This window comes from Agrilus planipennis, unplaced genomic scaffold (genome assembly GCF_000699045.2).
Source record: "Agrilus planipennis isolate EAB-ADULT unplaced genomic scaffold, Apla_2.0 scaffold228, whole genome shotgun sequence".
Taxonomy (NCBI): Eukaryota; Metazoa; Arthropoda; class Insecta; order Coleoptera; family Buprestidae; genus Agrilus; species Agrilus planipennis.
In genome coordinates this window covers 388,309-411,768 of record NW_020439016.1, presented here as the reverse complement: position 1 = coordinate 411,768, position 23,460 = coordinate 388,309, and the positions used below count along the sequence as shown (strand labels likewise).

The window sequence follows — 23,460 nt, the reverse complement described above, 5'->3', positions numbered from 1 at the left end:
CCTTTCGTCATATTAAGCGACCTACCTAACAAATATTACGTCACAAAATGGCCCAGACCCCTATAAATGATTTCTTGTTATTAAAACTATCAATAGGAATGATTTTCTATCGTAATGAAATATTTTAAGAATTGCCAAGCTAAGAAAAAAATTACAATAAAATTGCTGAACTGAGAACGTCACATTTTCTTGGATCCCTCCTCATCCCTTGTCATGTATTGTCATGCTAAGCACTACCCCTTCTTTCCCTTTATTTACGGACTATTTTATAGACGGCCCCTTCCTTAATGTACAAAGAAGAAAAAAGTATTCCCGGATAAAAAAAGTTGCTGCTGGAGGTTGGTAATAAAACAGTACTATTATATCAAAAGGTATAACTGTTATATTAGTTCATATAAAAATATTTTCATTTTTGACGCATTTGAATGTTTCTTTTGCCTTATAACTGCAATAAATTTGCCGGAGAAGAGGAGAATAGAGAGGGGGGACCATTGGAGTCGCCCCCCGCAGTCCCTGATATAGTATTTCATTATGAATAATAAGATAATATAACAATAACAGAATACAATAAAAAGGAAGCAGAATAAAATGATACCATGATGTTCGAATGTTTTGGTAATTTTTCATAAAAGCAAATAGAGTCCTTAAATTAATTAGTAAATGAAACTAAGATGTAACAAAAAATTAGTGTGAATAACCGTTACACGTACGCACGTTCCTTATGATAATCTATTACTGTAAACTAATCAAATTTCAAATAAATGAAAATTGACGTGCTTACCAGTAATTAAAAAAAAAACAATACAGAAATTTATTTACTTTAAAAAAGAAAAGTGCGTCTACATCTCTTTTTCAGTTAATTTTAGCAAAAAAAAGCCACTTATTAATTATCGCGCATATTATCTGCTATATTTTAGATAAAATGATAACAATATAGTAATTAAGTAAATAATTCAAAAGAATATTTTTTAGAAAATGGTAGATGTATGTACAAATAAAATAAAACTTTTTGTTGTTAAGGGTGCCTACATATTTTCTCAAAATTCGGTTGTGCTAACTTCTTGACATCCGGGGGTACATTTCCAAAGACACATTAGCAAACAGTCAAGAAATTTTGTGGATGCTGGAACTATTTTAAAAGCATTTAAATGACATGTAGGAATCACTGATAATACTACTTACGACGACCACTCTCTTTTTGATGCAATTTCTGGCTAGGAATTTCAGAACCTTCAATCAATTAAAAAGTTTAAATTAAATTCAGAGGAAATATGATAAAAAGAACGAGTGATAATATAATTTATGACAAATAAATTTAGACAATAAAGATTTAAGTAAAAATCATGGATTTAACATTAATGCGCAGTATTGAATTTTAATGTCTTTTTGATTATGTAGTACCTAATGTTAAGAAAGTTATGTTATGTTACTTTCACCACCGTTGGGGGCCAAAATAAATTCGAATTTTGTTTTCAAACATCCCGTCATGATTGATTTTAAATGAAAACATGTGAATAATTATTTTTAAAATCTATAATATGCATTAATTTTAATACTTAAGTGAATGTGATACCCACTACTTCGTAAAGAAGCGGAACCCTTGTTCAACCAATAGTTAATGCGGTAAGAGCAGCTGCTATCGTCAGGAAGACATGGAAGACTGTGGTGTATTGTGTTTTTACAATTTTGGGTGAACATTTTTGAAGAAAGAGTTTTTAATGATTCGTGACTATTTCTGCTTCTCTTGCATTCTACAAAGCAACAGAGAACTGAAGATAATAAAACTAACAATTGCAATTTTTTTTAAACAATTGACTTATGTATGATAATTTAAAATAGATAACAGTTTACGACACCCCCCCCCCCCTTGAAGTTGTTCCGAATATTGCAATAGTGCCATAATATATGTCAAAAGTCGAAATAAGTGAACGAACCATAGGAGAATAAAAAATAAGTAACAAATAAATAAACAAATTTTCAGATACATATAAAAAAAAGATTGGTATCAATATGAATGTATAATAGATTGCGGAATGCAGAGCCATTTTCAGAGAGGATGTCGTAAACTTCACATTCCTCCTTCAATGTTACCTTTATATTCAACGGATTTCTTTCGTTCTGGTTTCAAGATTAATTCTCCATTATTTTCAGCACTATGTTTTGGTGATCTGAAATTATCCACCTTTTTTTTACATAAACAAGCACCAAATTAATGTTTTTCACCTGAATGAAAATGGGATACTGATTTCACTTCCTGAATCTATGAAAGAAGGAGTGGATATTGGTGATAATGGTACGCAACATTTTTCTAAAAAACTAGATTTCTTTGACATTACCACATTTTACTGACATGATCGTAATTTTTTAATAGCTAATTGTCAATCAAACATAGCAATCATATATTAACATTAACTTTGGAAATTGAAATGTATCTACACGACTGAATAATGGAAGAAGTGCTTTTGGTTGCAGTTCATTCTTTCGAGCACGTTCATCAGAGGTCGGGGTCACATACATGAAATTAAGTGGAACGCCTTTTAATAGGGGTGGTTTTATTACGCGAAAATGTCGTCATTTTTTTTCTATTAGAGCTACTTTAATAAGTATGAATCTTATCTTTCGGCATAATAGAGGACATGGGAAGGGGTGGGGAGAACTGGGATTAGGAAAAGCTTTCCGTGTTGGGGGAGCTTTACCCAGCATAACTTGGTCTAAGTTAATCTATTCTAAAATATACTGAAAAATTGAAATTAAAAGAAATAAATTTTGCACTTCTTTACCACCAGGGGCGGACTGATCATAAGGGAGTTTGGGAGAGTTTCCCCTGGGCCACCTCACGATACAGGGCCCCTGCATGTCTAAACATAAGTTTTTGAACCCAATAACCCCAGGAATGATAATCTTTAACACATGGGTGAGAAAGCAAACAAGCTGGGGATGTAGTCCCTAAAAAATACATTAAAGCCAGGATAACATTACGTTTTATCTCATTTACATGGGCCTCGATCTTATACTTTTTGCGTTATCATGAGTTTTTTAAAGCCTTCACCTGGTATGAGTTTAATTCATTTACAAATACATAAACAAAAAATCAGCGTTGAGCTTTTGTTTTTTTAGACCTTAAAGGCCCTTTGACTCCTAGAATCCCCAGGCCCTTCCATAGTCCCAATCCGCCCCTGTTTACCACTGACATATTGGTTGATGTGTGTGAGTCACAAATACTGATCTGCAGCCTATTTTTTTGTGTGAGATGCTGGGATTATTGGGATGGAATTCAGTACAATAATTTGGCAATGAAAATGTCATTTCTACACAATTTAAATTACCCCTGTACAGGCCCGGCAAATCATATTCAGCCTGGATGGGTAGTTGACTTTACGCAATCTGGATGAGTGGGGATAAAAAAGGACAAAAAAAAGCAATATTATTCAAGGTATTATTGTGTTACATTATAATAACAATGCCATTCAATCATTTCGAATATGGTTTATGGTTAATCCCTAACCCTTAACCTTTAATGGCTGCTTGTTTCTAATGTCGCGTACAATTGTTTGTGCTATTCAAAAGCAGGATTATTTCATTCATTTCATCCATTTTCTCCTACTACCCACTCACATAAACCCTAATTTACCTATTTCTTTATTAATTTTTATATGTAAAAAAAGCAATTATCTACTTTCAGTATATATTTATTTGCTACGTACAGGTACCTCAACGTATTTTTAAAATTAAAATGGTAACAGCTTTAAAACAACAACCTATACACCAAAAATCAACAAAAACCTTTAACTATATAAATTACTTTTACTGTTACTTTGTAATTTAAAAATTCTGATTTTAATTTCGTCATTCATTTCGATTTTGTAATCGGTGTCGAAATATTTGTGCGCTTGCGTAGCAGTAACAAACAAATGGCCTGTGTCGTCAAACGCGAACGTATCTGGCCACAACATCTTTTCATCTTTGTATATTTCGATTGTGTTATTGTTGAGAGGAAGACTTGTATTCCATTTCCCAATTGCCTGTTCGTTTATGAATGTAAAATATAAATTTCCCTCCTTGTCTGCTCCTAGTCCGTCACTTAGCGCTGGTTTCTTGCCTATAATTTTCACCTCTCTTCGCCAATCGTTACCTTTGAGACGTTCTTCATCTTTTAATACACTTGCTTTGATGGCATATTGATTAAAACCTGTCAAAGCACAGTAGTAAACCAGTTTATCATCTCCTTTGGATGATAATGCAATTCCATCGATGTTACCCAGATTACTGAATTCTTTTCCGCCAACACTGAACGCTGGTGAAGAGGTTTCTGCAAACATCGACTTGTCTCTCGCTTTCCATAATTTGTTTTGCTTTCGATTGAAAACTATGATTCCTGGATCAGTACTGCTGTATTCTGATATAAAAGCATAATAGCCATCTAATACAATGTCATTTAAAAAACATTCATCTTGCGGACATAATTTTTCCGGGATCTCGATACTATACACCAATTTCCCGTTGTTTTTTAAATCCAGGAGAACTATTTTGGGTGGACACTTTGTTTTCTCCAATACTCTAATTCCGTCCAAAACCCACATTACACCGTCAGGGTCAATTTGCATGCTTTGAACGTTTTGGAGAGCAGTGCAGTTACCCAATTAATTCATCTCCCAATTCGGGTATGGTTTTAGAATGGGGTTAATTTTGGCACTGTGGTCCTCTGCAAGTATGGTGGCTAATGTTACAGGTGTACCAGGGCGACTCCTTGGTAACGACACATACATTGTTTTTTCAAAAATTTTGAGACCTGTCAAGCAATTGTTTTCAGGAATATAAGTCCTCGTGGAAATTGCTTGGTTGTAGATCTCTGAAGAAGGCCACGTGAAATTTAAGAAACTCCATTCGAATTGTATTTCTAATTTTTCTTCAGAACTGTACGTAAGATGCGAAACCACTAACAGAATTGTTGATATAATACATAAGTGGCGCATATCTGATAAAAATCGTATTGACAAAAGGTCGCACTTTTTCGAGTCAAATTGATTTTAAGTAAAGTGATATACGATCACTTTAGACTGTCTGCGAATGTAATGACAAATAAGAAATATGAGAAATGAGGCACTTAAGTATCATTTATAGTTATAGCTGCTCTTATCATGGGAGTCATACGATTTACTAATGATAAACTTTCAAGTTTCTTTTGCATCGCACACCTCCTAGTTAGGATGCGCACTTGGACAATGAACAGTTTTGCACCGAATGAATAAATATTAGTCAAATGCTTTGTGAGCTTTATTTTTTAACTTCGTCACTACAAAAAGCTTCAACAGCGTCCACTATATTTGCTAATTTAAACAATTCCTAATGGTTTTTTATAAAAGGCAGAAACAGGAGTTAAGAGGAGTAGAGGTAGGCCTAGATTAGATTACTGTTCGCACATAGTTAAGGATGTGAGATGTTCTAGTTTTACTGAAATGCGAAGATTATCTTAGGATAGTGGAGTGTGTGTTCAACTAGTCCTTGGACTGACGACCTTATGGTAATGATGAATGGCTTATTTTATTCAGGGAAAACAGCGGTTTCGACATTTTCACTTTTCAGCTTATTTTCGCTAGGCTGCAGGGTTGTAAACTATAAGAATACGTAAAATGAAAGGGCTGTTATGCCTTGTTACCATCACCTTACATCAGCCCTGTTCGGTCTTGGTAATACACCGGATACCATGAACTTCTCATGACTGCCAAAGAATATATGGGACGTATCATGGTCAATACTTGGTCCAATGCTTTTTGCAGTAATAGAACTGGGCAAATCGCGAAGGACAAAAAAAAATCAGGCGGCAAAACATCTTATTGAAATGGAAAATCAAAAGTTAAATAGAATTGACACAAATATAGATGCTGACAAGAGAAGAGGCTACATCAAAAAAGGAAGCTGCCATTAACAAGGAACAGGAAATTATTACTCCCGGATCGACGCTAAAAAGGACAACGTGAAGATTAGGATTATAGATAATTAATTATAATTGCTTTACAGTAAAAAAAAAATAAACATGTAATATTTGCTTGGAAAGAAGGTAAATAAAACTGTTTTTTATTTTGAGTTGTATTATATGTGAAATAGAGTTTTGATGTCATGATGCACTAACTACTTTACCTTTCAAATGTGTATGTAGGGGTTGTCCAAAAAATACGTCACTCAGAGTTTCACTTGTTCGGACCCCTCCAGCGACCCCTTTAATAAATAAATAAATAGGAGAACAGAGGACTCTATGGAAGTCAGTAAAAAATAGGCGAAATAGGTTGGTAGGACACCTTCTCAGGCACGAAGGTCTAGTCAGAGACATATTAGAGGCAGAAACAGGAGTTAGGAGGGGTAGAGGTAGACCTAGATTAGGTTACTCTTCGCAAATAGTTAAGGATGTGGGCTGTTCTAGTTTTAGGGAAATGCGAAGATTAGCTCAGGATAGAAAAGAGTGGAGGTACGTGTCCAACCAGTCTTAGGACTGATGACCTTATGATGATGATGCCACAAAAAGCTATCCCACCCCCTTATAAACGATTTCTTGTGATTAAAAATAGTAATGAGAATGACTTTCTATCGTAACAAAAAATTTTTAAATTGCCCCTGTTATAACAATTGTTATGAATAGTAAGATAATATAACAATAATAAACATATACAGTATAATGGAAGCAAAATAAATTTCTCTAGAACTAACCAAATTTTATTATATCTATACTTGTAATATGATACTTTGGAGCTTGATTGTTTAGGTTTTAAATAAATCTTGTCAAAACATTATTTAACTGGTACTTCTTCGTAAAAGCGGACAAAGACCTTGAATTAATCAGTAAATTGTTGTCAAAAATAAAAAGTAAGAAAAAAGTAAAAAAAAGAAAACAATAGAGGAACTTTAAAAGCATATCTATATCGCGTTTTTTTGTTAATTTTAACTTAAAAAACGCCACTTTAATTAATTGTCGTGCATATTATCTATAATATTTTAGATAAAATAATAACAAAACAAAGTAAATAACTCAAAATAATATTTCTTAGAAAATGGTATACGTGTGTAAAAAAAAATTAAACTTTTTGTTATTAGGTACAAGTGGACCTTGTTGAAAAATACGTAATCCTAAAATGTAGCATCGTGCTACAGATGGCGTTCACTGTGCCGTTTGTAGTATTTTCTGAAAGGTACCTTATGTTTTATCAAAATTCGATTGTGCAAACTTCTTGACAGCCGGGAGTACATTTCCAAAGGAGTAATAGCAAATTGTCAAGAAATTTTGTGGATGTTGGAAATATTTACAATGCAAATATAAACATTTAGGAATTATTGATAGCAGTAGTACTTACGATGAGTATTATCTGTTTGATGCAATTTCTGGCTACGAATTTCAGAACCTTCAATAAATTACAACGTTTATATTATATTCAGAAGAAATATGATAAAAGGAATTACTGATAATATAATTTATTACAAATGAATTTAGATAATGAAGATTTAAGCATAAATGCTAGATACACAGAGAATTCTAAAACAGAAATTACATTAACGCGCAGTATTGAATTGTAATGTCTTTCTGATTATGTACCTAATGTAAGGCGGATGTTGGCCAGTCAAAATGATATCGAATTTTGTTTCCGAAAATTCTGTCCTGATTGATTTTAAATTAAGAGACTTGAAAAATAATTTGAAAACTACGATTCCTGGATCAGTTTAGCTTTGTTCTGGTATAATCTCCATTTACTACAATATCATTCAAAAAACATGACATAATTTTTCCGAGACTTCGATAATGTACATCAATTTTCCGTTCTTTTTTAAATCCAAAAGAACTATTTTTGGTGGACACTTCGACTTCTGAAACGCCCTAGTTCCGTNGAAGATGACTAGCTGCAGATCGTTGATAACTCTGTTTGTGTAGGCGAACACAGCTAACTAATATGTTTCAGTTTTTGTTAAATACCAACTGACATCTTCTTAATAGTCGACTTTGTAACTTCCTTGCCGACCTTGCGCCGGTTTTTACATCGGGACGCAGCAAAACTGAATATAAAACATTTATTTCAACGCCTCATCCTTATCTAGATCTTTGGGAAACAAGCAGCTTTCAAATCGTTTTATTTATTTATTTTCTGTTAGTAATAGCATTAAAACAACAACCTCTACATCAAAAATTAGCAAAAGCCATTAGTGATACAAATAACTTTTGCTGTTAGTCTGCAATTTAAAAATTCTAATTTTAATTTCGTCATTCATTTCGATGTTATAGTCAGGATCGAAATATTTGTGCACTTGCGTTGCAGTAACAAACAAATGGCCTGTGTCGTCAAACGCGAACGTATCTGGCCATAACATCTTTTCATCTTTGTATATTTCGATTGTGTCATTGTTGAGAGGAAGACTTGTATTCCATTTCCCAATTGCTTGATCGTTTATGAATGTAAAATATAAATTTCCTTCATTGTCTGCTATTAGTCCGTCACTTAGCGCTGGTTTCTTGCCTATGGTTTTTACCTCTCTACGCCAATCGTTTCCTTTGAGTAGTTCTTCGTCTTTTAACACACTCGCTTTGATTGCATACTGATTAAGAGCTGTCAACGCACAGTAATAAATCAGTTTATCGTCTGCCGTAGGTGATAAAGCAATTCCATCGACATTGCCCAGTTTATTGAATTCTTTTCCGCCAACACTGAACGTTGGTGAAGAGATTTCCGCAAACATCGACTTGTCCCTCGCTTTCCACAGTTTGTTTTGTTTCCGATTGAAAACTACGATTCCTGGATCAGTTTGACTATGTTCCGATATGAAAGCATAATCTCCATCTACTACAATGTCATTCAAAAAACATTCATCCTGCGGACATAACTTTTCCGAGATTTCGATACTGTACACTACTTTTCCGTTGTTTTTTAAATCCAAAAGAACTATTTTTGGTGGACACTTCGACTTCTGAAACACCCTAGTTCCGTCCAAAATCCACATTACACCATCAGGGTCAATTTCCATGCTTTGAACGTTTTGAAGAGCAGTGCAGTTACCCAATTGATTCATCTCCCAATTCGGGTATGGTTTTAGAATGGGGTTAATTTTGGCACTGTGGTCCTCTGCAAATATGGTGGCTAATGTTACAGGTGTACCAGGGCGACTCCTTGGTAACGACACATACATTGTTTTGTCAAAAATTTTGAGACCTGCCAGGCAATTGTTTTCAGGAATATAAGTCCTCGTGGAAATTGCTTGGTTGTAGATCTCTGAAGAAGGCCACGTGAAATTTATGAAACTCCATTCGAACTGTATTTCTAATTTTTGTTGAGAACTGTACGTAAGATCCAAACTCACTAACAAAATTACCGATATAATACAAACGTGACACATCGTATCAGATAAAAATCGTACTAACAAATGGTCGCACTTTCGCGTGCAATTCAGTTAAGTAAACAGGTTTGTGTATTATGTTCATTCCATATTAATGGGCGCTTTGCGAATGAAATGAGTAACAAGAAACGTAAAAAAAATAGGACTTTCAAAGTTGACCTTGATTTTAAAATACTTAATGTACATATTGGTACAGGTTGAATCTTTTACTAGTAGGTATATGCATTGAAATGTTATTAAAAACATTTAACAGCAGTTTGCAAATTTTATTCTAAATACTTACATAAATTACAAAAACAGCAGTGGTAACATTGGAGTCACTATAAGAATGTCCCCAAGTAAGTGTCTAGAATCTGGTTAAGTAGTGTAACGTTGAGTTAGTAGTTAAGGTAGTTGTTCCATTAAAAGCGTTTTCTTAGGATTCTTTTGAAATTTTGACAGAATATTATTTAAGTTATTCTTCACCTATATGTGCAGACTGAAATTATTGGACAATATAGTTTCAGAGATATTTAATTTCAAAGTTCGTGTTTTTGCGGCTCTTATACATTGTACTATATAGGATACCGGCGAGGCTAACTAGAAATACAATGTTAACTTGGAATCCCTTTTTACAAATGTTTTAAAAAACTACAGAAAGATTAAACAATGCCTAATAACTTCTTTGAAGAAAGTTTGATTAATTAATACAACACAGTTTCTGAGATATTAATTAATAAATAACGAACAATTTATCGTACTCAAGTAGTAGAAGGGATACACGAATGAAGAGCGGTATGGGATTGGCTGGGACTGTACGATACACTCTAGCATAAACTTTTTACTAGTAATGTCGTGAAACAACTTCCTTAAGTATTTTTATTCTTCATACTGCAGAAAAGCTTTTTTTTTTTCTTTATTTTTAAACTAGCTGTGTAGTCGTTTATAATAATGGCTATAAGGATTAAATAAATGATTTAAAAAAGAGTACCTATCCCAGATCAGTCCTGGCAACTTCCTCTTCAAAAAGTCTCCACGAAATCAGCTTATCTGTTTTGCAGATTACAGGCAGACAGAATCCAGAACTTAAAAAGGCAGTTACTTCGAATGTATAGACAAATAGATGTATAGATGAATTACTTCATCAGAAAATTTGTTGTCTAGTGAAAGGTACAAACATTTTGGTGCCTTTAACTTATGATTGCTTGAATCCCTCTACCCCCCTGTAGAATTTAAAATAAAATAATTGTGGGAGAAAATGTAGGAAAATGTATTCAATTGAAAATTGTAATTTTTCGAAAAATTTTCAGACAACCTACATAATAACCGACATTATAATAATAACATAATGCATAAAGTTTTTATTTTCCTTGTCTCTTAACATTTTCCGTAATTCTACGAGTAAATGTAACTTTTAGTTCTTGTACGTAATTTTAATATTTTATATTTAGTACCGATATAATTTGAAGCGGAATAATATTTATTTCCACCTACCACAGCCACATACAAGTTTCCGTCAGAGTCAAAACTAAAACCGTCCGGCCAACTTAGCATATTGGCGTCTTTAGCGACAACATTTATGTCGTCGTTCAACTTTTTTTTCGTATTCCACTTACAAATACTGTGTTTGGCAAGATAGGAAAGAAACAAATTTCCTTTATGGTCCATAATCATTCCATCACCTTGACTCTCTTTCTTCCCCACCAGGGTAACGTCTTGCCTCCATTTTCCACTTTTACAATAATCTTCGTTCATCAGAATTTTAGCACTTAACGAATAGATATTATAACCGGATAAAGAAGAATAATACACGGACTTATCTTGTTTGGCAAAGCGAGGAGTTGGAGATAATGCGATCCCAGCAACTGGAGCCATGTTAGTAACAGTTACATCATCGACAATTAAGTTGTCTTTTACTTCAGAAAACATGGATCGATCTCTCAATTTCCATGCACGATTCTTGTGTCTGGAGTAAACTATAATTCCTGGGTCTATCAAACTGTGATCCGTTATGTACGCGTATCCGCCATCGCGATCATCCACTACAAGGCTGTACAAGAAGCAACCTTTCTTTGGGCATATTGATTCTGGAAATTCGAAGGAGTCCATTACAGAACCGAAATTGTTAAGATCTAACAAGACGAGTTTCGAAGGACAATCAGTCAGGTCGTTCACTCTTACACCATCCAGCACCCACATAACACCGAATTTGTCTATTTCGATACCGCGAACGTTTTGTAAGGTGGTGCAGTTACCAATTTTCACGTTCATGTCCCAGTTTGGATAAGGAACGAGCAGTTCTTCCTGTTTGTCGCTTCTGTTCGTAATTGGTATGTAAGCTAACGTAACTGGAGTCCCATTTTTCATCCTTGGCAACGACAGGTACATGAATCCATCGTAGATTTTTACATTGGAAATCATATTATTTTCTGGAATGTATCGTTTGGCGAATAACGATTTGTGATAGTCTTCAGCAGACGGCCACGTGAAGTTGATAAAGGACCATTCGAAATCGATAATGAGCTTGTTGTTAACTTTTTTTGGCGATGATGAGCAATACGACACAAAGAGGAAGCCCAGTAAGCCGCAAAACCCAAAATCACTCATTTTTCTCATAATGGAGAGGAATTTTCTTAAAGGAAAAGAAACTTTGTGCTGGTTCGTCGGATGTTAAACTGATACTTGGAGAGTAGTCTTCATGCAGAGGCGTATGTGCATAAGTATGCTAAAATTGATGAGTAACTTTTGATGGCATCGTTGAACATAATTGCACATGTCATTAGATGCATGTCTTCACACATTTTCTTGCTGCAACTAAATAATCTAACGGATACAAGGGACCAGTACAGTGGCACAACGAACGACTTATCGTTAGACATATTTGCAAATAACCGGAGGCTGATTACCTATATTGACAAACATACAACGCTGCAGTTACCAGATCAATTAGCGCCAGCCGTACATCATTCATGTCACACATTCTGCTGACTTTACTTTCTAATAGCTTATAAGATTCGCACTCCGAAGGATTGACAAAGGATTTTTTTATCGCATAGTTATAATTTATCAAGCACATATGCATACGTAGTACGTAAATATTAATCATGTGCATTGTGTGCCAACTGCAAGGAAATGAAATACTAATTAAAACACTAAAGGAAGCTATTAAATACTCTTCAATAGAGTTCTAACTGTCTCAAGTATTATAGGGGCTAATTGTCATGAACAAATTATGTTTAATTTATTTTTTTATATATTTGTTGTAGATGTTTCGGGGAAAATAAAAACGAAAACTTCTTTCTTGTTTTCAGTAATTGCAAGTCTACAAATGTTAATAGTTAATGGAGAGAATTTGTTGCAGTCATGAGTTTTTTAGTTATTATCTACGATTAATTAGGAAATTATGTCTTAATCAACTGTATTTTAATCAATCACCGCTTTACTGACACTTGGATTAATTAACAGACAATATTGTTACCTATTATCATCTTACAATCATCTCTTATATCATATCACTGTTATAAGTTGAAAGCATTTTATGGAAGATGGAAATATTAATTATGCAGTTAATTATTTATTTTAATTGAAATTAATGAACCGTTTACAAATACTGTACGTTACATGGAAAAAACGAAATTTTATGGCAAAGCAAAATTACAATTTTCGATTGTAAATGACTGGATTTGCCGTAGAATTTATTAGGTGACTTATAATAATCTCATATTTGACATGCTCTTTTAAAAATTATGTCAAGTTTTTTAATTATTACAATTTAATTTGTAATATCAAGCAAAATACCTAGTAAATTTATTTCTGCTGGGATTTTATTTTTACAAATTCGAGTACAAATTATAATTTTTTTTATTTTCGCTTACGAAGCAGCGGACTAATGGGATACATTGTAAATATCGCTTTAATATTTAATCAAATATTCCTTTTTCATTTTCTCCGTGTAAAGTAAAGAACTATTAGCTAATCAGGGCGAGTTCGTACCCTGATGGTCAATAGTGTAATATTATTTAAATGCAAAATAAAAAACAATGTTTAAATAAACAAGTATGTATTACTATGTATCTATCTATACATGGGCCCAATAAAGAAATTTAAGTACTTAAGTAGGAGAACAAAGGATACAATAGAAGGTAATAAGGGAAACTATAAAAGATAGAATAAAGGACTAGTTATAGATATATTAGAGGAAGAAACAGAAGTAAAGAGGGGGTGAAGTAGATCTACTTTAATGTCCCTAAATAGTTAGGAATGAGGGATGTTTTAGTTTTAAGCGAATGCGAAGATTGGTATCCCCGGAACATTATAATACGTGAATTAAAGGTTTCATTACCAATTTTCATTTTGAAGTTTCCAAACTATTAAGCTTCAAATTCATTTGCAATGCATTATCTCATAAATAAGTCTTAGTTAGTAATTTTAATTAAATTTACCTTTATCGGGTACCTACCCTCGTTTACTAATTTCAAATAATTAAGTCGAATTTGGTAAAAGGCTAGTACCTTTTCTTAAATTTATATAATTTAAATAGTTGCTGAAACTAATCACAATATATTGTTAGATTCTAGATACTTCGTAAGTTAGTACATCAGCAGTTATACATGGCACCATTTTATTAAAGCGGATGTTAAAATGGCTAGTGTAATAAGCAAGTTTATGGTTACCGCAACTACCGGAAATAACGGCCGATTTTACCATTAAAAAACATATGTATGAAATATGGATACTAAACTTAGACATTATAGTAAGAATGAAGATTTACTTTATGAAGTAAATTTTTCAGGACGATTGGAATAAAATAACAAAATAATGCTAAGATTATGGGATAACATGATTCAAATCACTTTTCCAAATGGGTTGAGGAAATTGTAACTTATTATAAAAATTGTTTAATTTCTCTTATACTCATTATTGATTCTAAATGTCTTCCTACAATCGCAAATCAACGAATTAATAGTTTGCAAATTAAATATTTAAATTGTAACGGTAGTTTAATGATAGGTAATGGGTAATTAAGTTGATTGAGTTGATTTTCCATTTCTAATCTAATGTTTTCTAAATCAATAATTAATAATAAAGATAATTTATCAAATCTACTTCCCTTAAATGTTAAAATTGCTTGATATCTGCACTACTTTGTTTCATAACAAAGTTCGAAATTTTCAAGCAATTAATCAAAAAATCTTTGTTGACTAATGTCTCTAAAATAGTAACTCCAATTATAAGGTAATTAACAGAATTCCCTATTCTATTATTTTTTGTTTAACTCGCCATTTGAATCAGTTTAGTGAAGAGTAAGGCAAGACGAAGGCCAAGACCAAGACTCTCCTAGTCTTAGTATTGGGTCTTAGTCTTGCTCAAATAGTTTCGGTTTTGGTCTTTGTCTTACGTGTTAAGTCTTAGTCATGTTCATTTAATCTGATACTTACATTTTCTTAACTTTAATTATTGTTTTAAGCACAATCTTTTTTTTAGACCAATATCAATTTTGTTCATCACTAGATCATTTAAGTTTAATAAAACTGCTATTGGTTTGGCTTTTTATAGAGCTGGGGATGCAACGTAGAGAAGTAAATATTAGGAAGGGAGTCAGGCAGGGATGCACACTGTCACCGCTACTTTTTAATCTATACATCGAAGACGCCATCAACATCATTAAAGACAGTACAACTGTAGGGATAGATGTGCAAGGGCAAAAGATTAGTATGCTTANTTATATATTTTTTATAAACTAGAGTCTGGAGGAAACTTAGTTTTTCTGGAGTCTCCGCACTAAAAATGGAGAGTTGATAACCCTATCTGTTTATTTCAATGCCTGCCGTATGTTATAAAAATACTTTGTTGAATATTTCGGTTAATACTCTCATCGCATCGTCAGATTAATTGCCTAATACGTCGGGGTATGTTTCTAAACGATTCGACGTAGTTACCCCTATTCGCGCGATTAATTTCGATTGAATGTTTTTATTTCGTAGGGGGGCTTTTGGTCGTTGTACTGTTCTAACAGCTCATTAGTCATTCGGACATGGTCACTGGGTTTCGTCTTAAGCGGTAAACGTTAAAATTTCGGCTCCGCTGGTCGAAAATTGTCACTTTCGGAATGAGTGATGGTCTCGACGAGCCCGCCTTTTACCTGTTTCCGATTCAAATCTGGAAGATGACTAGCTGCAGATCGTTGATAACTCTGTTTGTGTAGGCGAACACAGCTAACTAATATGTTTCAGTTTTTGTTAAATACCAACTGACATCTTCTTAATAGTCGACTTTGTAACTTCCTTGCCGACCTTGCGCCGGTTTTTACATCGGGACGCAGCAAAACTGAATATAAAACATTTATTTCAACGCCTCATCCTTATCTAGATCTTTGGGAAACAAGCAGCTTTCAAATCGTTTTATTTATTTATTTTCTATTTCGTTGTCAGAATAATTTAATGTAATTCTTCATCTTTTATGATAACTCATAAGCATTGAAAAAGAATTAAATATTTACCTAAGATCCGCGATCAAATTTCCAATAAATAATACAAATTAAGACACACGACCACTCACAATACAATTTTAATTATCAATTTTATTAAGTAGGTTTTTTTGTAACACATTAAATTATTATTACTGATGTTTTTTCTTTATTCCCTTTGGTAGAATTACCCGGCACCATTGTCTGATACCCGACCAAATTTTATTAATGTAAAATCAACATCAATCATTTTATATCAAAATATATACAACCCAATTTTGTTTCCGATCTTTTACACATTGTAATAAGAGAAAGAAATGGAATCCATAGTTTCTTTANTAGAGGGGGATCAAAATTCCAATCACTTTTTTTTTTAGTTATGGATCATTCCCAAAATTTCGTTTTCCTATTAACAGGTAATCAAAAGTTATTCAGCCGTCTCCAAACTTTTAGACCACCCTGTGTACTGAATGTTATATACATTCAATTGTGACTATCAAATGAAAGGAAAAACATGACCGTGACAACACTAACGAAGTGAGTAGGGGTGAACTTCGTTCGTGTTGTCTTTTCCTACCATAACCTTAGCCCCATAGCAAAAGTATATTATTTTTTGAAGCCAATTTCAGCGATGTTATCGTGAACTACACATCGGCTAATACTTCTATACATATGTATGTAGTTGGGACGAAATAGTAGGTACCATTAAAATTATTACCTGATAAAAAGCCGGTGTAAAATGGTGTCACCATAATATTTTACTTAGATTCGCACCTCTACTTCTTCAAATCTTGATCCAAAGAGAAACAACTTGCCTACCTACACAAGCAAACTAACTCCCTAATAATTTAAGTAATTTTGAGGGAGCGTGTGTTTTTATGAGATTGTATCTCCTTAGCTAGGTCATAGTAAGCCCTGGATTCTGCCATGGCTGCCATAAACGTAATGATATCCCCGATCACGTTAGAGCAAAAATTTTAAATTGCGCGAAAATTCCACTTTCTGGGCACCAAAAAGTGTAACGGTGCCTCCTACCATGTCTTCATGCTATACTACAATATTCTCAGAGCAATATTTTTTAATAAGGCAGTCTTTGATAAACTTTACTTCGCGGAACCCCGAAATTCCATGGAGATCACTGAAGGCTCCCCATAACTTACGTGCTTCCTTTCATAACATTCAAGACAAAACAATAAAAATAACGCTCCACAAATAGAATACCATCTACTACCATCAGGTCAAGGGTAAACAACTAAATGTAATTACTACCCACGTAAATATTCTCGCTTTTATGAAAAGGATTGCATTTTAAACTTTAAATGCTAAAAGAAGGTTTTGGAATAGAAATAACAAAATAATATTGAAGAAATTAGTGTTCAAAGGTTTGAGTAAAACTTCTAATTAACTTTTTCTAAACGGTTGGTACCATTATTACATCATGTTCGTGTGCAAAATGTGTACTATATTGGTAAATGCATATTATTATAGAATAGTAAAATAATATCTTTTATTTCTCTTCATTTAATGACCACTCTTTATAACGCCAAAAAATGTTCATTCTCTTAAGTGTCGTTATATAGAGTTTACACTGTATTTCAAAAAGATCACATCTCTGCTCCTTAACCGTAGTATGTGACAATTTATTTGCTACGCCTTAATGTCAAATAAATAGTAGTATAAACACTCTAATCCGCCGCGTATTATAACTGCAATCGTTTCTTGTTTTTTTTTTTTTTAAGAAATTCCTCTAACGCGAAAATAAAGGATGTCGGTATTTCGACGGCTCTCGAAAATTGATGGCAAACCAACAATTTATTTGTCGTTATGGTGGTACAGGTTCTTCGTTCTAATTTTAAAATTACCATTTTTCGTTCAACAACGGCAGCACGTGAAATTAAGTCTAGGTTAATTTAGAAGTTATGTATGAATAACAATGGGATTCTAATAGCGATGACTAAGACTCTCCCTTTTGTAAATGCCCAAGAGCGAGGATGTAAAACAGATCATTACCTACCAATAACAGCAGATGAAACATGAATGAATGAATAAAAACTTCGTGTGAGAAAAACTTCAGGAGCAAATGAGTTTATTTACCGAGAAAGATCAGAGCCAAAATAGGGTTGCAAATAATTTTATTGATGTGAAATCAACATCAATCATTTTATATCAAAATATTACAACCCAATTTTGTTTCCCATCTTTTTTACACATTGCAACAAGAAAAAGAAATGGAATCCCTAGTTTCTTTAGCTTTGGATTCATCTAGTCAGTATTGTTTTGCGGACTGTTTTGTCGTAATTCATACAATTTCGTAATTTCTTGCTAATGGTACGTACAAGTGGTGATTTGGAAGGTGTTGAAATCAATTTTGGAACTGCAAAATTCAGTGGACCATGACATTGAATCCGGAAAACAATATCGATCCAATATTTTAGATTATGCATTTTAGAGGAGTTTAGAATTTTTAGGGCTCTCCTCAGTTAAACTTTTANTTGATCCAACATTTTAGATTATCCATTTCCAAAAAGTTTAGAATTTTTTTGGGCTCTTCAGTTAAAGAAATAGAGGGCATGTCTCTTTGTCCCCTTTTTAAGTTTCTAATACTTTCAATGGCTGATGTGAGTAACTTTCATTCATCATTTTATATAATGTTTGATCGGTGGTACTATCAAAACCTTTGACGCCAAAAATGTATAGTGCATGCACTTTATAAATAGAAAAGGTTTGGAAAAGTATTTTAAATAAAATACAAAATGCTTTTCTCAAAAAAGTATTTAACTGCAAGACAAAAATAGATAATTTTAATTATGTGTTTGTATTTTAAATAAATCACATCTCTAATCGTACCGTCTTGGTTTGCAACTGTTTTATACCGATCGTTATCTGTAATGCAATCACATTTCTGATAAAGTTGTGAATAGTAAGATACAAAATATCTAGAAATTAATATTGCAAAACTTTGCTTTCACCTTAGTACCTACAAAGTAGGTAATTGTTTTCGTGTTTCACCATTTGTCATTAAATTAGTGACCTTTTTATTATGTATGTATAACTATGAGCCTGACATTTCTAATGTGCTTTTTAAAACAGATAAAGTAACTCAAATAGCTACCAGACATTGAAAAAAAATCTAACCTTAGGCATTCTGCTGCTATTTGATTATCCCCTGAATTCCATCAAACCTCATGGTTCTCCATCCTAACACACTGGAGCTCTGAAACAAAAAAGAATAATTTAATTTGATCCAGATTTGTGTTGCATAAATTCTTTCAAGCTACCTAACTTGCATGCAATCTCGTAAAATATTCGGCTACTTAATAACATTTCGTGTCAATGATTACTGTTTTAAAAATTCAACGATCGAAATATTAACATTAAATGGAGGAAAACTGCATTCCTTAATTCTTGTTGAAGGACTCTTCAATTTTAATAATATTACGAGAAATCAACTCCGTTATTGCTTTTGTTTCTATCAGAGCCTCATGGGGGTTGCAAGATTTATTTGTTAATTGCAAAATCGGAAATAACGTTACCCCGCTTTTGATCTGTAATTGCGGAAGAAACACTAATAAGTATGTAAATCTAACTAAAAAGCCTACATTGAAAAAACCTCACAACAAAAGAGGAGAAACGTTGGTGTCGATTTTGCAATTAATAAAAAACCTTACAACCCTAATCATCTGAAGTTTATTATTATTATTATTATAGAGATAGATTATAAAAAGGGCCCCAAGCCATAATTTCTTTATTTTTAAACATATCACTATACTTCTTGGGTCAAAGTTGATTGTCGTCATGTTTTGGGATAAATGCTCAATCAATGTTGCTTCCAGTTCCACCGGAAGTGAAATTACTTCAGTTTTTGTAATGGAACACTGGGCTATTGTCCAGGGCCCCGCGATCGACGGAGACTCTTCGTATTAGTTTCTGCCAGATCCATTTACCAACCGAAAATTTATTATTTATTAAATACAAAACAAAATTAAATACACATTTCCAAATGTAGGAAATGCATTGAGAATTGTTTTAAGCTTGATGGTAACCAACGGCATTGGGGAGTGCTCTTTCTCCAAATTAAAAGAATAAAAATGAATTAATTAATTAACGATTTTGCTTTAATCACAACTTTTTAATAAACATAGTATTGTTGGTTGACTACTTTGGAAAAATAAACCTCTGTCAATGTCATAAGGGCCCCGTTAACCTTATGTGCCCAGGTCCTCTGATAGGTCAAAGACGGTCCTGGCGAAGATTTGCTTAGGATAGAAATGAGTAGAGGTGTGTATTAGGACTGACGACTCCTTGGGAATGACGATGATGGGATGAATAAGTTGTATAAATCAGGTGCATCGGATATATTACTTTCTAAAAAGAACAATTGAAAACCAAACCAAAAAGTAATAAAGAAGAAGTTATTTTGCTCTTGTTCAATGGACCTCTCACTGTTTTTGTAAGGGATCGCGGGTTGTATAAACAATTTGTAATAAGCCTTAACCCTCATAAAGAAATATGATTAATTGAACCAAGGAAAGAACGACAGCTGCCTGATTACACATCTTCTCGCACTTTCATCAGGTACAAATCACTTTCAAGATTCGTAGCTACCCAATTATTGTCCCTGCTGTGTAATTGTGCTAGTAAATTGGAAATAAATTGAATTTGCAGACTGTTGGGACTGTTTTTTATGCTCATAAAACACACACGTAATAACTTCCGTTGCAATTTGCTAAAATGACAAACGATACGACGATGAAAAGTAAAAAAAAAACTTCGAATGGATAACACATATAATATCCTGATGTCTTGGCACAGCGGCAATAAGTTTTACAGATGTTTGGAATACAATAACAGACCAAGAATGAGACATAACCGCAGCAAAATATTTTACATTTTGCCTACTACCCCTGAGGATGCCAACCATTGCAGTTGGCGAAACGTTGGATATACGGCATCATCGACGTTTTTACCGAAGGAGGAGAATTAATTTTTAGCACTGTTCAGGAAAGACAAAAGATACTTCGCAGTGGTGATTACTCCCTTGCTTCATTTCTCATTTTATTTGGTTATACCACCAAAGCGATCAAAAATTGGATTTTTTGGTTTAGAGATTACGATATTTCAAAATCCTGATGAATTTTGAGACCTAATTAGGTTTAATTAATTTAATTAAAGTCTACACGTAGGTTATGCGCTTAGTCCATCGTTGATATCTTTAGTTCCGGTTGCTAAAAATGATCCTTTAGTTCAAAGATAAGCCACAAAAATCGTATTGAAGAAACGCTAGAGTAAAGTTGTATTTGTTGGTTAAAATGACCACTTTAATAATTATTATAAAATAAGCGAGAATAAATATTAATAATGCTTGGAAAACAGGTATGAACTTAATTTACCGTGAATCAGTCTGTATTAGATATAAAATAAACTAATATATCGTTTAATTACATTATTTTGAATTTTAACGTGAATTGACAACGATTCTATTTAAATATGTATGCAGGTTGCGCGCTTGTTCCATCGTTGATATCTCCATAGCGCTAGGTGCTAAAAATCAACTTGAAACACGATGATAAGCCACAAAAATTGATTTGTATGGAAAAGGCGATGCAGAAAGCTTGTATATGTAGTTTAAAATGTCTACTTTTATAATTATAATAGGCGAAAATACGTATTAATACCTGCGGGAATAGGTAGATACAAACTTAATTTACCGTGAAACATTCTGTACTCGAATTAACAATACGGAAGTTGGCAGCTTAAATAATTGAAATTAATAAATAAAGTAATTAATTAGACATCAAATAAATATCATGAGGTGAATCGTTAAATATAAAGTTACACTATTATATAATTTTGTTTTATTTATTTACAGATCGTTGTAATAAATTAATTTATGGTTTAATTACTGTAGTTTGAATTTTAAGGTGAATTAATACCGATCTAATGTTGGTTGCTTGCGTAATACGTCGCTGATATCTCTAACGATGGTTGCCAAAAATTAACCTTATTAAACTCAATTGCAAGCCATAAAAATTGGAGTGTATGGAAAATGAACAATGCCGAAGCTGTTAGTTTAATTAATTGAAATTAATAGATAAGGTAATTAATTAGACGTCAAATAAATATTATGAAGTAAATCTAAACATGCAGGTTACGCACTTATTCAATCGTTGATATCTCTAGCGCTATGGGTATTGAAAATGACCCATAACTCACTGATGTGCCACCAAAATTGATTTATATTAAAAAGCGCTGTAGAAAGCTTACTTATGTTGTTAAAAGTAGAACTGTACAATATCTTATAACAGGAAGAATAAAAAGTGCTTGGTAGGTAGGTTAGGTTAGGTTAAGTTAGGTTAGGTTAGGCAGAATAATAAGTGCTTGGTAGATAGGTAGGTATACTATTAATAATAAGTTAGAAGAACATTGGACAGTGATAATTACTGATCCAGATATATTTCCTCTTTACTTTGCAGATATGCGGGCATGTTGTATCAAAAAAATTAGGGGACGTAGCAAAGTCCTTTATGTATATGCCGATGACACGGCAAATATAATAATGGTGATAATAACAATATAAACACGACGTGCTCGGCCATCTTAGTTATCCATTAACGCTCTCGAAATATCGTTTCACACCTTGCTGATAATAAGTGTGAACTCGTATTTCGGGTCGAGATTTTTGTTTACTCGCCAACAGAATAATCGTGAGGGATTCGTGCAGCGTTAAAAACCACACTTTTTCATACTGTATTGGGTGGTCTTTTTCAAGAACCTTTCAAAACCATAATCTACTACACATATTAGGCTGATAAATAAAATTTGTGGTTGTATAGGTTGCAAGCGCCGTCTCAGTGAAGTTGCCTAACTATTAAAAATCTTTTTCAAATCTATTGTGAAACATTTATCAAAATTAATACAACTTTTATCATCATCATAAGGTCGTCAGTCCTAAAACTGGTTGGACACGCACCTATACTTTTTCCTATCCTGAGCTAATCTTCAAATTTCCCTAAAACTAGAAAAAAAAACTTTTGGGTGTTTCATTCCCACCAGCCAGTAATGCTGGTGGGCGGACAGTCCCTCCGGACTATGCCGGAAGGTAGGGCGGAAGGCCGTCTTCAGACTGCTTTCAGGAATCGTGGGAATGGGTGGGTGGTGGTTCGGGTGAGAAAGATGAGACGGACGAAATGAAGACAGGAGAGAGTGAAAGATTATCTGTGGAATATTACTGCCTCAGCATTTGCCTAAGAGTTCCAAGGAAACCACAGAAAAACTTGGACCAAAGCAGACGGACCCGGAATCGAACCGGCGTCCTCCCGAATGCTAAGCAATGGTCTAGACCTCTAGGCCATGCCGCTCGGTCCTAAAACTAGAACAACCCACATCCTTAACTATTTGCCAATTGTAATCTAATCTAGGCCTACCTCTACCGCTCCTAACTCCCGTTGTTGTCACTAATATGTCTCTGACTAGACCTTCATGCCTAAGGAGATGTCCTACTAACCTATCTCGCCCATTTCTTATTGACTTCCATAGAGTCCTCTGTTCTCTTATTCTTTCTAATACCTCTTCATTTCTAACCTTCTCTATCCACGGTATCCTCATCATTTCACTTTTATAATAAATGGTAATTAATTATACCTAAC

At 33.5% G+C, this 23,460-nt stretch overlaps 4 protein-coding genes and 1 long non-coding RNA gene across 5 annotated transcripts in view; all 5 read right to left on the bottom strand.

The window, feature by feature from the left end:
• Positions 1-883: 883 nt before the first annotated feature.
• LOC108740729 lies at positions 884-2,382 on the bottom strand. The gene is made up of 5 exons (XM_018475169.1): positions 2,224-2,382; positions 2,092-2,168; positions 1,578-1,751; positions 1,183-1,230; positions 884-1,129 (listed from the first exon to the last, which is right to left on the bottom strand). Exons 1-5 carry the CDS (start codon positions 2,331-2,333, stop codon positions 1,038-1,040), a joined length of 501 nt encoding a protein of 166 aa, XP_018330671.1. The 5' UTR covers positions 2,334-2,382; the 3' UTR covers positions 884-1,037.
• Positions 2,383-3,715: 1,333 nt separating this feature from the next.
• LOC108740728 (protein yellow-like) lies at positions 3,716-7,386 on the bottom strand. Its single transcript, XM_018475168.2, is given in 3 exon segments — positions 3,716-5,960; positions 6,139-6,216; positions 7,344-7,386. A coding segment is annotated over 1 exon segment (1,188 nt). The 5' UTR covers positions 4,974-5,960; positions 6,139-6,216; positions 7,344-7,386; the 3' UTR covers positions 3,716-3,785.
• A 726-nt stretch (positions 7,387-8,112) lies between these two features.
• On the bottom strand, positions 8,113-9,464 carry LOC108740758 (protein yellow-like). The gene has a single exon (XM_018475214.1). It carries the CDS (start codon positions 9,367-9,369, stop codon positions 8,182-8,184), a length of 1,188 nt encoding a protein of 395 aa, XP_018330716.1. The 5' UTR covers positions 9,370-9,464; the 3' UTR covers positions 8,113-8,181.
• Positions 9,465-10,741: 1,277 nt separating this feature from the next.
• LOC108740757 (protein yellow-like) lies at positions 10,742-12,226 on the bottom strand. The gene has a single exon (XM_018475213.1). It carries the CDS (start codon positions 11,962-11,964, stop codon positions 10,744-10,746), a length of 1,221 nt encoding a protein of 406 aa, XP_018330715.1. The 5' UTR covers positions 11,965-12,226; the 3' UTR covers positions 10,742-10,743.
• A 6,737-nt stretch (positions 12,227-18,963) lies between these two features.
• The window catches only part of LOC112904932, a 66,813-nt gene continuing 62,316 nt past the window's right edge, over positions 18,964-23,460 (bottom strand). The window contains exon 3 of the long non-coding RNA XR_003231461.1: positions 18,964-19,028. This is a non-coding gene — a long non-coding RNA (uncharacterized LOC112904932). The remainder of the gene's footprint in view (positions 19,029-23,460) is intronic.